The sequence below is a fragment of the Sphaerodactylus townsendi genome, linkage group LG01, assembly GCF_021028975.2.
Source record: "Sphaerodactylus townsendi isolate TG3544 linkage group LG01, MPM_Stown_v2.3, whole genome shotgun sequence".
NCBI lineage: Eukaryota > Metazoa > Chordata > Lepidosauria > Squamata > Sphaerodactylidae > Sphaerodactylus > Sphaerodactylus townsendi.
The window spans coordinates 86,231,045-86,245,940 of NC_059425.1; the positions used below are offsets into that span (position 1 = coordinate 86,231,045).

The 14,896-nt window shown below is 42.8% G+C and overlaps 1 protein-coding gene across 2 annotated transcripts in view; it reads left to right on the forward strand.

Moving 5' to 3' along the window:
- Positions 1–14,896, forward strand: part of PCNX2 (pecanex 2) — a 163,090-nt gene that overhangs the window by 89,314 nt on the left and 58,880 nt on the right. For both annotated transcript variants that reach the window (XM_048486072.1, XM_048486079.1), the window contains exons 20-21: positions 4,717–4,858; positions 6,515–6,692. In XM_048486072.1, coding sequence (XP_048342029.1) covers positions 4,717–4,858; positions 6,515–6,692 — 320 coding nt within the window. The remainder of the gene's footprint in view (positions 1–4,716; positions 4,859–6,514; positions 6,693–14,896) is intronic.

The window sequence follows — 14,896 nt, forward strand, 5'->3', positions numbered from 1 at the left end:
TAGGGGCAACATCTGGTCAATCACCCCACCCCACCCCCATGCCCCACTTATGGTGGCAGCTCTGGCAGGTGGCTCAGGTGGGTGCCACGGGGTCCTACCCTCCCCATCAGCAGTGAGTCTGGGGAGGGCAGGAGCCCAGAGCACCCCCTTTTCAGGGGAGACTCCGGGCTGCTTGGCTGCTCCCAGCCTCATTCGCTGGCACGACCCTCCCAGTGGGTGAGAGGTCTCACAACTGCACAGCTGGGCCCAGCCTCGCATGCCTGCGCCCCCCCGGTGAGGGAGAGGCCTCCCAGCTGTGCAGCACAGAGAGTGGCACCCTGGCACTGAGGGAGCCACTGGATGCTGGCCAGGCTGCTGCCCAGCCTCACATGCCTGCACCCCCCCCCCCCGGTGAGGGAGAGGCCTCCCAGCTGTGCAGCCCAGAGAGTCGCACCCTGGCACTGAGGGAGCTGCTGGATGCCGGCCAGGCTGCTGTGCCGTGGGAGAGGCCAGGTGCGTGGACCGACTGGTGCCCCCCCACATGACCTAAAGGCATGAACTTGGGGACATGGGTTACCCCATGTACCTATGGGTAGTACACCACTGTCACACCTAGTCTAGTCTTTTTCTTCCCCTGGGGAAGATGGGATTTATGCACCTGGGATTTATGCACCTAGGCACTATGATTGGACAATGAGAGGGCAAGGAGGAAGGAAAAAAGATGTTTCCAAATGTCATTTCCTTCCTTAATCTCACTTCTTAGTTGCTTACTGCAGCTTTCTAGTAGTGCTTGTGGGAGCTTTGAGGATGCAGACATTGGGGGCCACATCATCTATCCCACAATGTCACAGTTCTACAAGAGCATACCATCACAAATCAGTGCCCATTCCCCCCACTCACAGCTGGGCCCACCCCACCGCTACACCCAAGGGCCCCCAGTCACTCACCTAGCTTCAACACTGCCACAGAAGCCACCCCTTAGCCATAGCAAGGCTGCGCACTGGGTGCACATCCTTATCGACAGCAGAAGAACATGCAGTAGAGAGCTGCAGCAGTGGCAGCAGCAGTGGGTAGGGAGGGTGAAGAAGTGGCCAGTGAGCAGGCAGTATAGAAAGTGGGTGAGCTGCTGCTGCTTGCTCCTAGGGGGCCCAGTGACACATTAGGGTGGCACTTGGGTTGTCTGACCCCTCTGCCCTCCCCTCTGCCCCCAGGATCTGCTACTGTAGTTCTAGGAGTTGCCAGAAACTCTATAGTAAAACCATAGAGCTTCTAGCTGTTCCTGAAGCTAACCAGAATCACTTCTGGGTTTCCAGAAAAGATAACACTGACTTCCCCAATTCCACCACTAATACTTGAAGCAGCAACAGTCAATGTGTGTACTGGTGGGATGGCTCCTACCATCGCTAGAGACCTGACAGTCTTAGGCTAGATCATGATTTCTGCAACTTTATTGATAACTAAAAAATTGAGAGAAGAATTTACTTAATTTGTTTTCTTAAAAAAAACCCATTTAGATTGACAGCACAGATTGGCTTATGAAGGGCTTTCATAGCTAGTTTTTGCATATAAGAAAGTTGTGTGGTCTTGCATTTTGACTTCTGCTGGAGAAGACGTGGCTCTAAGAAATAATGAATTTGTGATCTCAGTGACCTCAACCCACCAAGCACTACTTCTGTGTAATGTTCCAGGGATCTGCCAGAAATTCCTCCCAAGATGCATTGGAATTAACACAACCTATGCAAAAGTTTGGGTGGGAGGTTGGTCCTTCTGTTTAGAACAAAGTCTACCATCTGTGTGCTCTCTGTTAATATTGGCCAATTTCAGGCTCTTGTTCTGTAGTATTCACTGTTTTTTAAATCTCTTTTTAAAATGTTGCATAATATTGAATCAGTTTTGTGCAAATATATAGCCATCTTTTTAACATAAAATTCTAGTCTTTAAAAATGCCATTTCAGTTTTTAAATTTTGGGCAAAACTGTTTTTCAGGTATTTGGATATGGAACAAAGTTTGAATGGCTCGTAATTTTAATTTCCTGTATTGCATTCTCATGAGAGACCATGAAATTGAATGAACAACTCTTTTTATTGACAATTTGGTTTTTAGTGACTGCTACCTTCAGCAGGTGGTAACTTGAATATCAGGGCTACCTGTAAATGTTTATAAAACTGTGAAATGCCTTGCCTTTGATAACATTTATTTGTTGCTGAGCTACCCTCTTTTCTTTGGTGCTGTAAGAGCTTGCTGTCAAGAGTTGATGTTCATGTTTGACAGCCCCCCCCCCTTAAGTCACCAAGATCATTTTAGGCTGCGGTTTGTGACCACACCCTCCCCCCAATACACAAACACACAATGTACTACAGCCCATAGGAAAAGTTCATAACTGAAGCAGCCAGCACAGGGAAGGGGAAAGTGCTTCAGTTCAGGAAGAGTGAAAGGTTTGGTCAATACGACTGTTAAAAGAGGTGAACTCTTTAGTTATTACATCCAGTTTCAGACCTGGCCATGTGACAGAGATGGCTCTGGTTACTCTCCAGAGGCAATTGGACCAGGGTGGATCAACGCTGCTAATACTTCTCAATCTGAAGGCAGCGTTTGACTCAGTCAGCCATGCCTAGCTGACACTGGTGTATGTGGGATTTGCAGTGGTTAATCTCATTTCTCTAGGGTTGGGGACAGAGGAGAGCACAAGGGGAGAGGACATTACTGTGCCACTGCTAGTTTGTGAGGCCCCATGGGGGGGATGCTCTCCCTAATGTTATTTAATATTTACATAAACCCTCTTGCCAGTTTGTCCTGAGTTTTGGACTGGGTTGCCACCAACATGCTCATGACACCCAGCTGTATCTCTTAATGGGCAGTCAACCAGATTCCATGCCAGATATATTGGCCAGTTTGAAGGCCATTGTGAGATGGTTGAAAGAGAGTTGACTGAAATTAAATCCATTGAAGATGGGAGTCCAATGGCTGGGCTGCGGAGACTTAGGAACGGCTGATGGTAGCAATTAACCCCTATACTAACTATCAGTAGTCTTGGTGTGATCCTGGAGGCACATGTCACAAATGTAGACAAGCTGGAATTTTTCTGTCTTCATCAGGCTAGGCATTTGGCACCCTACCTGTCTTGCCCTGACCTTGCTATGGTAATCTACGCAATGGTTACCTCTAGATTAGACAACTGTAGCTCACTCTATGAAGGGATATCCTTGAGACTACTGTGAAAACTTCAGCTAGTCCAAAGTGCAGTTGCATGGATTCTTACTGGGACATCGTGGAGAGTACATATTCAGCTATTGCTCTGTCAGCTGCACTGACTCCAGGCAGAATCAGGTTCAAGATTGTGGTATTAGCCTTTAAAGCCCTAAATGGTCTGTGACCAAATCTGTGAGACCACCTCTCCTAATACACTTCCCAAAGAACATTATGCTCAGTGAATTATTGGTGGTCCCCAGCCTGAAAAGTGTCCAGCTGTCCTTTTCAGTTCTGACCCCAGCCTGGTAAAACACTCTTCCAAGCAACATCTGGCCCCTACAGGACTTTCTTCAATTTTGCAGGGCCTATAAGATGGAGATGTTCTGCCAAGCCTATGGTTGAGGGCAATGATGGTATCCATCTTAGCTGGCTTTCCTCCCCTTCCTTTTTTTATCCCCTGCCCTGCCCTGCCCTGTCCTTTCCCTCCCTTTCTTTTCCTTTTTTGGTATCTCTATGCCCTTCCTTTTTCTTTATTTTGCTACCACTCCAAGTTAAGAATCCAGCATCCCACATTATCAGTAACTTGGGGAACACTGATAAAGTATGCCTCTGAGCAAGTAAAAAAGGGAAGAATTTCCCAGTTACTTCATCCCCCCTCCTGTGAGTCTATGTGTAAGCATGTTCCAAAGTGGGCAAGTGATCAAAGGTCACATAAGGAGGACATGAATCACAGTCTGTTTTTTTAAAGTAGAAAAGACATTATTGCTGCAGATGAAGCTAAAGCACAGACAGGGAAGATAGCCCAGTGGTTAAGCTTCTAATGATAGGAACAGAAAACATAATACTAGGCTAAACTTAACAATGCAGAAGACTGGATCTGAATGTCAGAACTGCCTGGATGTCAGTTGAACAAATGCATATCCAGATCCCCACCTGCTCCCTGCAGGGTAATCTGGTTCCCAGTATTGGGACAAAGCATTTGGACCTAGACTAGTCAGCGTTCCTTTGTTGGCATGAAGCCTCTCCCAGTCCAGATTTAGGAAACTTCCCATGTGGGAAGATGACTTCAATCAGCAATCAACTCCGGGCTCACACATCTCAATACCAGGATCATGTTTCACAACAGCAGACATCTGACTTCTTTGTGCATTTGTGGCTCTCTTCCCTGGGAAAACAAATGGCTGTCAGGATCCCAGGAACTCCCCAGTGCACTTCAAAGCACCTTGCATCTCCAAATCACAACAGTCAAAGTGTCCAAATGTTTCTGTCTTCCCTTAACTATTCTTTTTTTGTGTGTTCTGCTGTTTCTAGAGCTGCTATTTTCTTCTCATATTTAAAGAACTCTCACCTACTATGTATGCATGCAGGGATATTGGAAATGTTAGTTTGTTACCTGAAACTTAAATTGCTTCTGTGATCAAAAACTGATTTGGAATATTACAAGCCTTGAATATAGTATGAATTCTCAACCTGAACCTATACATAAGCTGCCTATTATTTGCGTTGAATGTATTTTGACACAGTTTTGCCTTTTTTGGAAATTTCAGGTGCTGCCCATTTGATGTGGTTTGAAAGACTCTATGTGTGGCTTCAATGTTTTGAAAAATATATCTTATATCCGGCAATCATATTGAATGCCCTAACCAATGATGCTTTTTCAATCAGCAAATACAAGAGTCTAACCCCACAGTAAGTTATTTATACTCAATGCAGATTAAGGCTTGGTTGGATGTGCAAATAGAAGCATAAATGGACTTAGTCTGAGCAAGACCTTATGTAGCATCTAACACTTTTCTTCCTCTGTGTTATAGTGTCCAGAAATTGGATACACAAGATCTCAGACAAGTTGGAAAGTAAATGGGCATTCAATGTTTGACTTAGTCAGACTTAGCAGTCTGCTGCATTCTAGTTGTGCAAGAGCTCTAGCGCAAGCAGAAATTTTGCCCTAGACCCAGCCCTAAGAGTGGAATAAGAGATTAGAAACACTACATTTCTAGCAGGCAGCACCACTTGGATGCAGCATAATAGCCACATATTGTGGGTTTCCAGGTTGTGGACAACTATCCATCTAATTTTTGCATCCTTTGGAAGGCAGCAAACAGATGAGGTTCATTTAATCTCTGGTTAGTTAACCCCGTATTGCTCATGGTTTTATGTTCGGTTTGCTGGATCCCAAATTGTCCAAGCCCTAGTATTACAGCTATGACTTTTTTCCCACTTGGAATACTTTTGTCTTTGCCCATCCCCTTCAAATCATTCTTTTGCAGGGATGCCAAATCTTCTTCAAGTATTCTTTTCACTTTGAGAGGTGGCTGCCTACAAGTTCAGAGCCAGGCTTCTGTACTTATTTATGTTACCTTCAAAAATGGAAGTATGTGTAAGAGAAGAGGCTGTGACAGGCTCAGAAAGCATTTCTGACATTTCATTCACACTGCAGCATTTAGTTGATTGTTTGGCATAGTCTCCTAACACGCTAACCTAGGAATCTGCATGGAGTGACACACAAGCAAAAAAATGAGTGCTACTGAAACTGAAATCTGCTTAAATCCAGCCAAGATGAATACCTTGATGAAATGACAGGAGAACACAATGCAGAGATCTTGAAAGAATTTATCACATCATAGACTTTGTACCACTTTCCACTATTGTGGATTATATTTAATTTGGAGATACTGGCACACAATTTTCCTATCAAATTGTTGTGTGTGCAGGTCTAATTTAAAGTTGTACCACCTCTTCTTTGAAGCAATGTCATTTCTACAAACCTTTCAACCTTAGTAAACCCAGGAACAGAAGCCCACAGTTGTTTTATTGATGTTTTACACAGTTGTTTTACTTAGTTGCCCTGAGAGCATTCCTTCTCTTTGTTTGGAATGATCTCTTTGACTTTTGTGGTAAATTTATGTGAACAGAATGGGAATGGCAATTTTAGCTGATTTCTCCCCTCCAGTTGCCAGCCCCACCCTCCCAATTGTTCTTCTGCTGCTTCCTGCCCCCCAGGAGCAGCATTTCGGGGATAATTTTGGATTATAGTCAGAGGGGTGATGTGAGGAAGTCCCTTTTCACAGAAGGAAATGCCTTGTTAGAAAGATTTGCTATGGGATCCAAGACACAAAGTTCACTTTATTTTTCCTCTTGACTTTTTGAATAATTGCAATGGAAAACTATGATAGCAGTTCACTTCAATAAACATGATGACTGACAAATAGTACTAATGGCAGATATAAACATTCAGCTTTTCCCACAGAGATTAATTAAAACAGAAGTATGTATGGTATGTTAGTTAGTGTTCTATAAATGCTAGTTTTCCTGATTTGAGCTTTTCTTTTCTTTTTCATCGTGCAGCTGTGATATATTTCTGATTACAATTGCGGGAATGAAGCTACTGCGATCTTCATTTTGTAATCCCATTCACCAGTTTGTTACATTGAGCTTTACTATGATCTTCTTCCAGTATGACTACCAAGATATCTCTGAGAATTTCTTGTTGGATTTCTTTGTGATGTCCATTGTGTTTAATAAGGCAAGTGAATTGATCTTAAAAATTCTGTTGTATTTTGAGTACCCCTGTTGTTCCATCTTAGATTCTTTTTCCTTTCCTTTCCTTTGCAATGTTCTTATACTGCTGAACTGTAGATCTATATATCTAATTATTTAAACTTTAATTTTTTAAAACCTCATCAAAGAGGAAGAATGCAAGTATATCCCCGCATAGCATCATGAAAAAATAGTCTTAAAGTAAAATGTCTTTGAAATGTCATGTCGACTTCTATGCTGACGTGATGCTGTAGAAATCCACAGCTGTAGAGCAAATTTTAGAAATAGAATAATTAATGAATTGGAACATGACTTCCTGGGTCACTTGTGGAGGTCAGCCCACCAGACTAATTGCTTGATTTTTAAAATCTTTTTAATATTTCTAGGTTCTGATTCAATGAACTCTAAGAGGAAATTACTGCATTATCCAACTAATTTTTAATCTCTGATGTCTGGCTTATTTTCCCACTTGTTTTCATTATATACTACCCTATTTATGTTCTATAACACTATATTTAACTTTGCAATCCAAAGGAAGGACAGGAGCCACACTGGAATCGGTGGAAGGGGCACTGGCGCCTGTGTCCCCAGTGCTGTGTAAACTGGCACAGATGCCAGTGCCAAGGGACTCACTTTGCTGGCTGACTGCCACAGTAGCTAAACCCAGAAGTTGGCCCCTTCAGTGGCTGGGTCCCGCTGAAAATGCCCACACTGACATGGAGAGAGGTGTTCCCGGAGGCAGAGCCAACTTTAGTTGGCTGCCAGAGTCCTTTCAGCCCAGGAATGCCCCCCCCCCCCCTTCAGCAGTACAAACTTACACCACCATAAGTCATTTTCCACTATGAGCTTTCCTGGGGAGAAGGAAAAAAACCCCGTCACTTGATTGTTTCTCTGGAGGCATGGTGGCTCCATCCCCAGCTGCTGCTCTACTTTGGATTGAGCTGTAAGATATTTATTTATTTATTTATTTATTTATTTATTTATTTATTTATTTATTTGTTTGTTTATTTATTTATTTATTAGATTTTTATACCGCCCTATCCCCGAGGGGCTCCGGGGACATATGGCACAAATGCTAACTAGTTGCCATTCTTCAAGATCACATATGAACCTAATTCCAGACTAGGTGTTAACCTGTTGCAGAAAAAAAATCTAGTGGCAAGTTTAAAGACTAATAACATTTTATTTTAGCATGAGATTTTTGTGTAGCATTTTGTGCCCATTTCTTCAGATGCACTGTTGCTGAATATTCCTTTTTGCGTTTTGCATTTAAAGTGCATAAAGTGATACACATGACCTTGTGGGACCATCCTGTCTAGCATCAAAAATTATCTAAGTGCACCAGTTAGATATGGACAGATACACAATACTTGCAACAAAAATGACCTAATAGTAAAACGTGTCAATAATAAAACGTGTCAATAGTAAAACGTGTCAATAATGCCAACCCCCAGAGTATCGGGAGATCAGAGTGGCTCCTAAGAATAAAGAAATTGACCATCATGTTATGACTTGATGGCTAAATTCTCTATTGTCAGGGGTCATTCGATGTCCCTGAGACTGCAGAGTTCTGATGCAGAGATTCCTACAGAGATTCCTCCATTATTGGGATATTGTATTATTGTCATAATTTACCTCTTTAGAAAATCCAAGACATGAATGATTACAGTAGTACGATATCCAATGATATATGCTGCAATAAGTATTTGAACTAGACTGAGGCCGCTTCCACACGGCCACGCTGGGGGTTGGGTCAGCGTACATGATGCCGACCCAACCCCCCCCCCAGGACCATTCACACGAACGGTCCCGGTAACGACCGGGAAGACGGCGCCGTGCTGTGCCGTCGCCCGATTGACTTACTGTCCCTGGAACCATCTGGCACGTCGCCGAGGCCAGGGGACGCCAAGGCCAGGGGACGCCGAGGCCAGGGGACGCACGGCAGCGGCTGGAAGCCACCGTTTTCCAAAAACGTGGTGGGAAAATGGCGGCTTCATGCTGCTGGGGAGGAGCGAGGGCGGTGCGGCTGCAAAGCAGCTGCGCCCCCCATGCAAACAGCTCTCTCAGGATGGCCTTTTTGCCGTCCCCAGGGCGCTGTAAAAGGCCCGTGCAGAAAGGGCCTGAGTCTCTTGTGTGTAGTTCCTGATAGCATGTGTGTTTTGCCCACTGAACTGCCATTTTAGATACTGGAGTCCCCACTGATACATTACATTTTCAGGAATAAATACTACACTTTGTGAGCAGAATTGAGAATATTTTAAAGAGATAGATCTTGGCAGTTTTTTAGGTTTAGAATTAACAGATTTAAGTTTATTCTATGCATCTGAGGCAAAAGTAAGGATGCTTGTTTAAAAGAACCTTTGGCAACTTGCATGTACGTTGGAGGATACTAGTCACAACTAAGAATGAAAATAGTCTGTACAGAGCTGATATAAACTTGGTTTGTAGGGCAAGATGCTGGGATAATGAATTAAACTAACAGGAAATGATAATCTGCACTGTATAAGACCTTTACAATTATAGGACTTGGCTTTTGCTGATTGTTACATTTTTCAGGTTATATTGTAACATGGATTTGATCACCAATCTTTGAAATGTTGTGACTGGCATTTTAAATGAATCATTAGGACGTAATGACATCTTTGTGGAATGTGTGTGTATATTTTCTGTTTAGTCAATATCAGAATATCCATCTCATTCCTACACTCTTCGTGGTCTTCAGCAAAAAAACAAAAACAAAACATAACTGACAGGTTCAATCAATGCACAATTCAGTCACTGTAATGTTCACAACTATTCTTAAAAGAAATAGAAAACACATTTTTACTGCCACCACCTTTGGCAATGTAGAAATAACTCTGAAAGTGACAGCCAGAAACTTGTGATTCACTGAAGGTGTGAATTTTCCCCTGTCTGAATGGCAAGGCTTCTTCCTGAGTGTCATAAACTGCTATAATCATCTCGATAGAAAAAAGAAACGATATGGTTGGGAGAACATTTCAACTTTTTCCTCCTAGCCTAAGAAAAACATAGCAGACATTCACAGCATTATTCTATATCAGCTGAATTGTTTTTATCTGTCATCAGTAATGAGTCACTGTAATTGTATTCCTCCCGTATCTGTGTTCTTATATTAATGAAATTAAGTTGTTTTCTTGGATGCAAATCAACATACCTGCTTTATGGAGCAAATAAGGGTAGTAGAACCCAAATGCCAGGTTGGTTTTGCCCTGTGTTAGTATATGACTATGTAACCTACACTGAAGTGATTTAGATAAATCATTCATGTTGGCTTTTTACCGCTCTTCAATATGGAAAAAAATAGGCTAAATGGTACTTGCCTTGCCCAAAGAAAGGAACACAAGGAATATATGTAACACCATATATTTAACACCTGCTACATTAATTTAGCCCTTACCTGCTTTCTTCTACTTAATGATAAAACATGTCACAGGCTCCTTGGATAGGTGGGAAGTGTTAAGTGGGACAAAGTTGGTGTCAGTCAGAATAGATCGTAGTGGCCTTGTTTGACCAGTGGTATGATTCAGGATAAGGATGATTCATGTGCAAACATGGGGTTGGGAATCTTATACTTGTTATTGAATGTGTAATTTCCTTGAGAATTGTAGTGGAATTTGCATTGTGGCAGTGATGTAAACTTTAGGTTTGCCACATAAAATTGCAGGTATCTGTTTTTTCTTCTTCTACAACTACACTACACCTGGTGAATTCAGAAGCCTATTTTTCTCCAGTATGTTTTGACTTTCATATGATTCACCCAAGATTTGCCATTGAGTGTTAGCAAGATAATCTTGGTAGAAAACAAAATGGAATCAAGCTGTCCAAAAAGGTTAAGATACACAATAAGTCTTGTAACCTACAGGCTATAAATTGCAAAAGCTTGCTTTCTTCATGAGTGGTGGTTGCAGAATTGCATCATTTATAAGAACTACAATTCTTAAGTCTCAGTAGGGATTATTTTTCCCTTTCAGATTTCTGAATATGATCATTTCTAGATCCCTGTTTCTCAGATTATAGAATACATTTGTTTCATGTGGTTTTAGTAGTTTATCTGCATAGTTTTTACATGGATGTACTGTTCAAGATATTTCTTTTTTTAAATGAAGTATCTGATATTTCAGTTCTTTCAGACTGGATAATCTTATTATATAGTACATTGTGATGTAAGATTATATGTGCACAAAGCCAGAAATATCCGTGTTTTTCATTTTAGTAGTCAAATTAAATATTGTAAGTACAACATGTCTGTAGACAATTTTTCTGCTACAATCTTTACATGTTCTGATTAACTGTTGTCCTTTGGCAAGCCTGTGCTTGGCTCTGATTGGCAATCGAGGTCAAAACTTGTCAGAATTTCTTATGAAAGATGTTACAAAATGGGTTTGTCAGCTTAATCTGGTCAGCAGGAAGCCACCTGCTAGGGTCTTTCTTGGAGTGGGAGTAAGGGGATTTCCACAACAACTGCATGATTTTACCACAACTAAAACAAATTTCCATTTTAATTTCAAGTTTTAGTGTGTGTTCATCTAAAAATTGTAGTCTCCATCTAAATTTCAAACTTAAATCTTGCAGAGAAACACTAAACCTTACCTTTTAGTCATCAAGAAGTCACTCAGCAACAGAACTATAGGTGAGGAGGGTATGGATTTGGGACCAGTCTTGTAAGCAGGTAGCTAGTGTTGAAAGCTGCTATATATACTGGAAAAAACTGCATAGAAGGGCCTGGTGTTGTGGAATAGCATGCATTCCCCTTGTTAGAAGTCAACAATTCAAGTCCTGTTGGGGGCGTATTTATAGAAAATAGCACCTGGGTAAGCTCTCAAACTGTACTCCCCCCCCCCGCCCCCGATCTCAAACTGCACCCCCAATAAGACTTTTTTTTTGCAGAAATCTGAAACAGCTGAAACAAAGCATAAGTATTAACATGATATAATAATGACATGCAGACATTACATGACATGCACACATTAAACATTAGGATCCTACTTGTAGCAGTATACATTATATACTATATTCAGTAGTATAGTCTACAGTCCCTAGACCTTTACCAAAGCATCTTTCTGAAACATTTCATTGTAGAATACTTCTGTTACTTGTGTAGAAAAGTCTTCCTGAATGCATTTTTGTTTACTTTGTGGAAAGCCAAGAGGGTGGGAGACCTCCTGACCTCATCATTCCACAAAGAAAGTGCAATCCCAGCCAGTCCTAGTTGTATCTTAAGTCCTAGAACAGACCTTTCGCTCTCCAGTAACACTTTCATTTTTTAGAATCAAGCTTCAATATATTAGCCTGCACCCACTCCAAAACTAGTTCCAGGTACTGGTTCAGGGTTTCTACACTTTACTAGGGTTGATTTGAAGCACAAGTTAGAGCTATCATTCTAATATTGGTGCTAAATCAGCCCAGATCTCAGGATGACGTTACCCAATAGTTTCATGTAGATGTTAAAGGAAATAGGGTACAAGATAAAACTACATGAGACGCCTCAGTCAAGGAGCTGAGCAGCAGCTTTCCAGCATCACCTTCTGAAACCTACCCTCTAGTAGAACTGGGACCACTGCAGAATGGTTCCTCCCAGTCCCAGCCTGAAAAGTGGTCCAGAAGGATACCATGATTGATAGTACTGAAAGCCACTGAGAGATCCATAACAATCAACAGAATTGCACTCCCTCTGTCCATCTCCTTGGACGAGTCAACTGCCAGAATGACCAAGGTTGTTTCATTACTTTAACCATTCCTAAAACCAGATTGGAAGGGATCCAAACAATTGTCTTCATTCAGGAATGCTTGAAGTTTTCCAGTCACCACACATTCACTCACCCTGTTTGACAGTGGAACATCTGAGACTGACTAATACCGTGTTTCCCCGAAAATAAGACAGTGTCTTATATTAATTTTTGCTCCCAAAGATGCGCTATGTCTTATTTTCAGGGGATGTCTTATATTTCTGTGTTCTGTTCGTCAGGCATGCTTCCAAACAAAAACTTTGCTACATCTTATTTTTGGGGGATGCCTTATATTTTGCACTTCAGCAAAACCTCTACTACATCTTATTTTCCGGGGATGTCTTATATTCGGGGAAACAGGGTAGTTATTGAAATTTCCTGGATCCAGGTAGGTTTATTTAGAAGTGGACACACCACAGCTTGTTTTAATGCTGGGGTGACCAATTCCTTTCTCAAAGAAGCCTTTTCTACTTCCTGGACACAGTCAGCCCAGAGGCATAGTTAGGAAAAATGGAGCCCAGGGCAAAATTTGAGTTTTCCGTCCCCCTGCCCCCCATGGGTGGCTGCCCTCCCCACCACGACCAACAAAGTTTTTTTGCACTGGTGATCCCAAAGTCACCATCACATTGTAGAACATACCCCAACACACAAATCTGGCTAAGAGCCAGATCCAGATTATTTTAAACAGATCCCCATGAATTCATATGATTTTTGCATTGGAATGAAATTAAACTACCATGAAACTATAGAACATGTCTTAGTCTATAAGCAGCACCAAAACAATCACACATCCCACACTCTGTGGTGCTGCAGTGGCGTAAAAACCTGCTTGGAAAACACAGATCCTCATTATTTTTGCACTAAGTCATCCCAGAATCACCAGCACATCACAACTCCAGCCATTAGCCACACGTTTAAACACAACGATCACACATCCCATGCTCCATGGCACCGCAGTAGTGAAAAAACCTGTTTGGAAAATATGGATCCTCATGGATCATCATGATTTTTGCACTAAGTCAACCCAAAATCACCGCCCCTGGCAACATGTCTGAACACAACAATCATGCATCCCACACTAGGGGTGGAAGAAGGTAGCTAGGGGGTGAGGATGGCTAGTGGTGGCAGAGGGTGGCATGGGGTGACTAGGGGTGGGGTGAGGGTGGCAAGGGGTGGTTAGGGGTGGCAGGGTGAGGGAAGGCCTCTGCCAGGCCACTGCAGGCCCGGGCTACACCCCCACCCCTACACCCCACTTACCTTAGGTGGTGCAACGGTCTTGGGCAGCCAGGCAGGGCCTGGTGAGGCGGGGCCAAGGGGCACCAGACGACAGCGCTGCCAGGCTGCTCCTTCAGGAGCAGTCTGGTGGGGTGGGACCAAGGGGAAAGAAGGAGGGATGTGTGTGTGTGGGGGGGTGATTTCTCACCCCCATGTGACCCAATGGCAGCCTGCCTGGGGCATTTGTCCCCACCCCACCCCATTATAGCTCTGCCTATGAGTCAGCCAGCCCGCCCAGGCAGATTTAAATAGCCAGGAAGGTCATTTAAGCAAGTGGGAGGTCACAAACTTCCAAGGATCCTGTCCACATGTTCAGACTGAATAAACTGAAAAGTATCCTAAACAGCTAGAGCAGTCAGCATCTTGACATCTGATCCCGTCACTGGTGACATATAGTCCAGGTTAGTATAGATGTGAGAGATTTTATTTGCCGAATGTGGAGCAAAGCAGTCACAAATGGCCACTAAGCAGTCCTCCTCCTCCTCCAGGCCAGATCCAAGCAAGCCTCTGACCACTCAGAGCAACTCTGCTGGTTTATACTGTGTAGATTCAATGATGGTTGAAAAGTGTTGTTCCTGCTAGAAAAAGCAGATTAGAGACTGGACAATAAATGGCCACGTCTTTCTGTGGTGATCTTTTTTGGCAGTAGATGGATAGCTACCTCTTTGTGTGGCCAAGAGAAGGTGCCCTGAGTTAGTGATTGATTTATGATTGACAACAAAGACTTGTTGGTGCGATCCTTACATGATTTTAGCAGTCAGGATGGGTAAAGATGAGGGGCATTACTTGTGCCCTACTTGTGAACTCAGATGAGGCTACCCATCTCCTTTGCAAAAGCATATCTATGTAAACATTGGACAATCCTCTTTTAGGAGTCCCGGCTTGAAATGGTTCAGGAGCCAGGTTAGATCAAAGCAAGTATAAGCATACTGGTCGTAGCAGCTGTTGGTCATGTTATAGTCATAGCAAATTGTTGACTATTTTCTGGTTATGGTTTCATTCTGGCCTTTGCTTTCTGGGAGGGCTGCCAGCAAACAGCCAGAAGAGGACAAGGACAATGCTAACATTAGCAAAAAACAAACAAACCTGCAAGTGGTTACATGCACCCTTCTTCTGGCAGGCTCCATAGAGTTTTCCTATTGGGGGAGACAGTGTAGCCTGTGAGTTT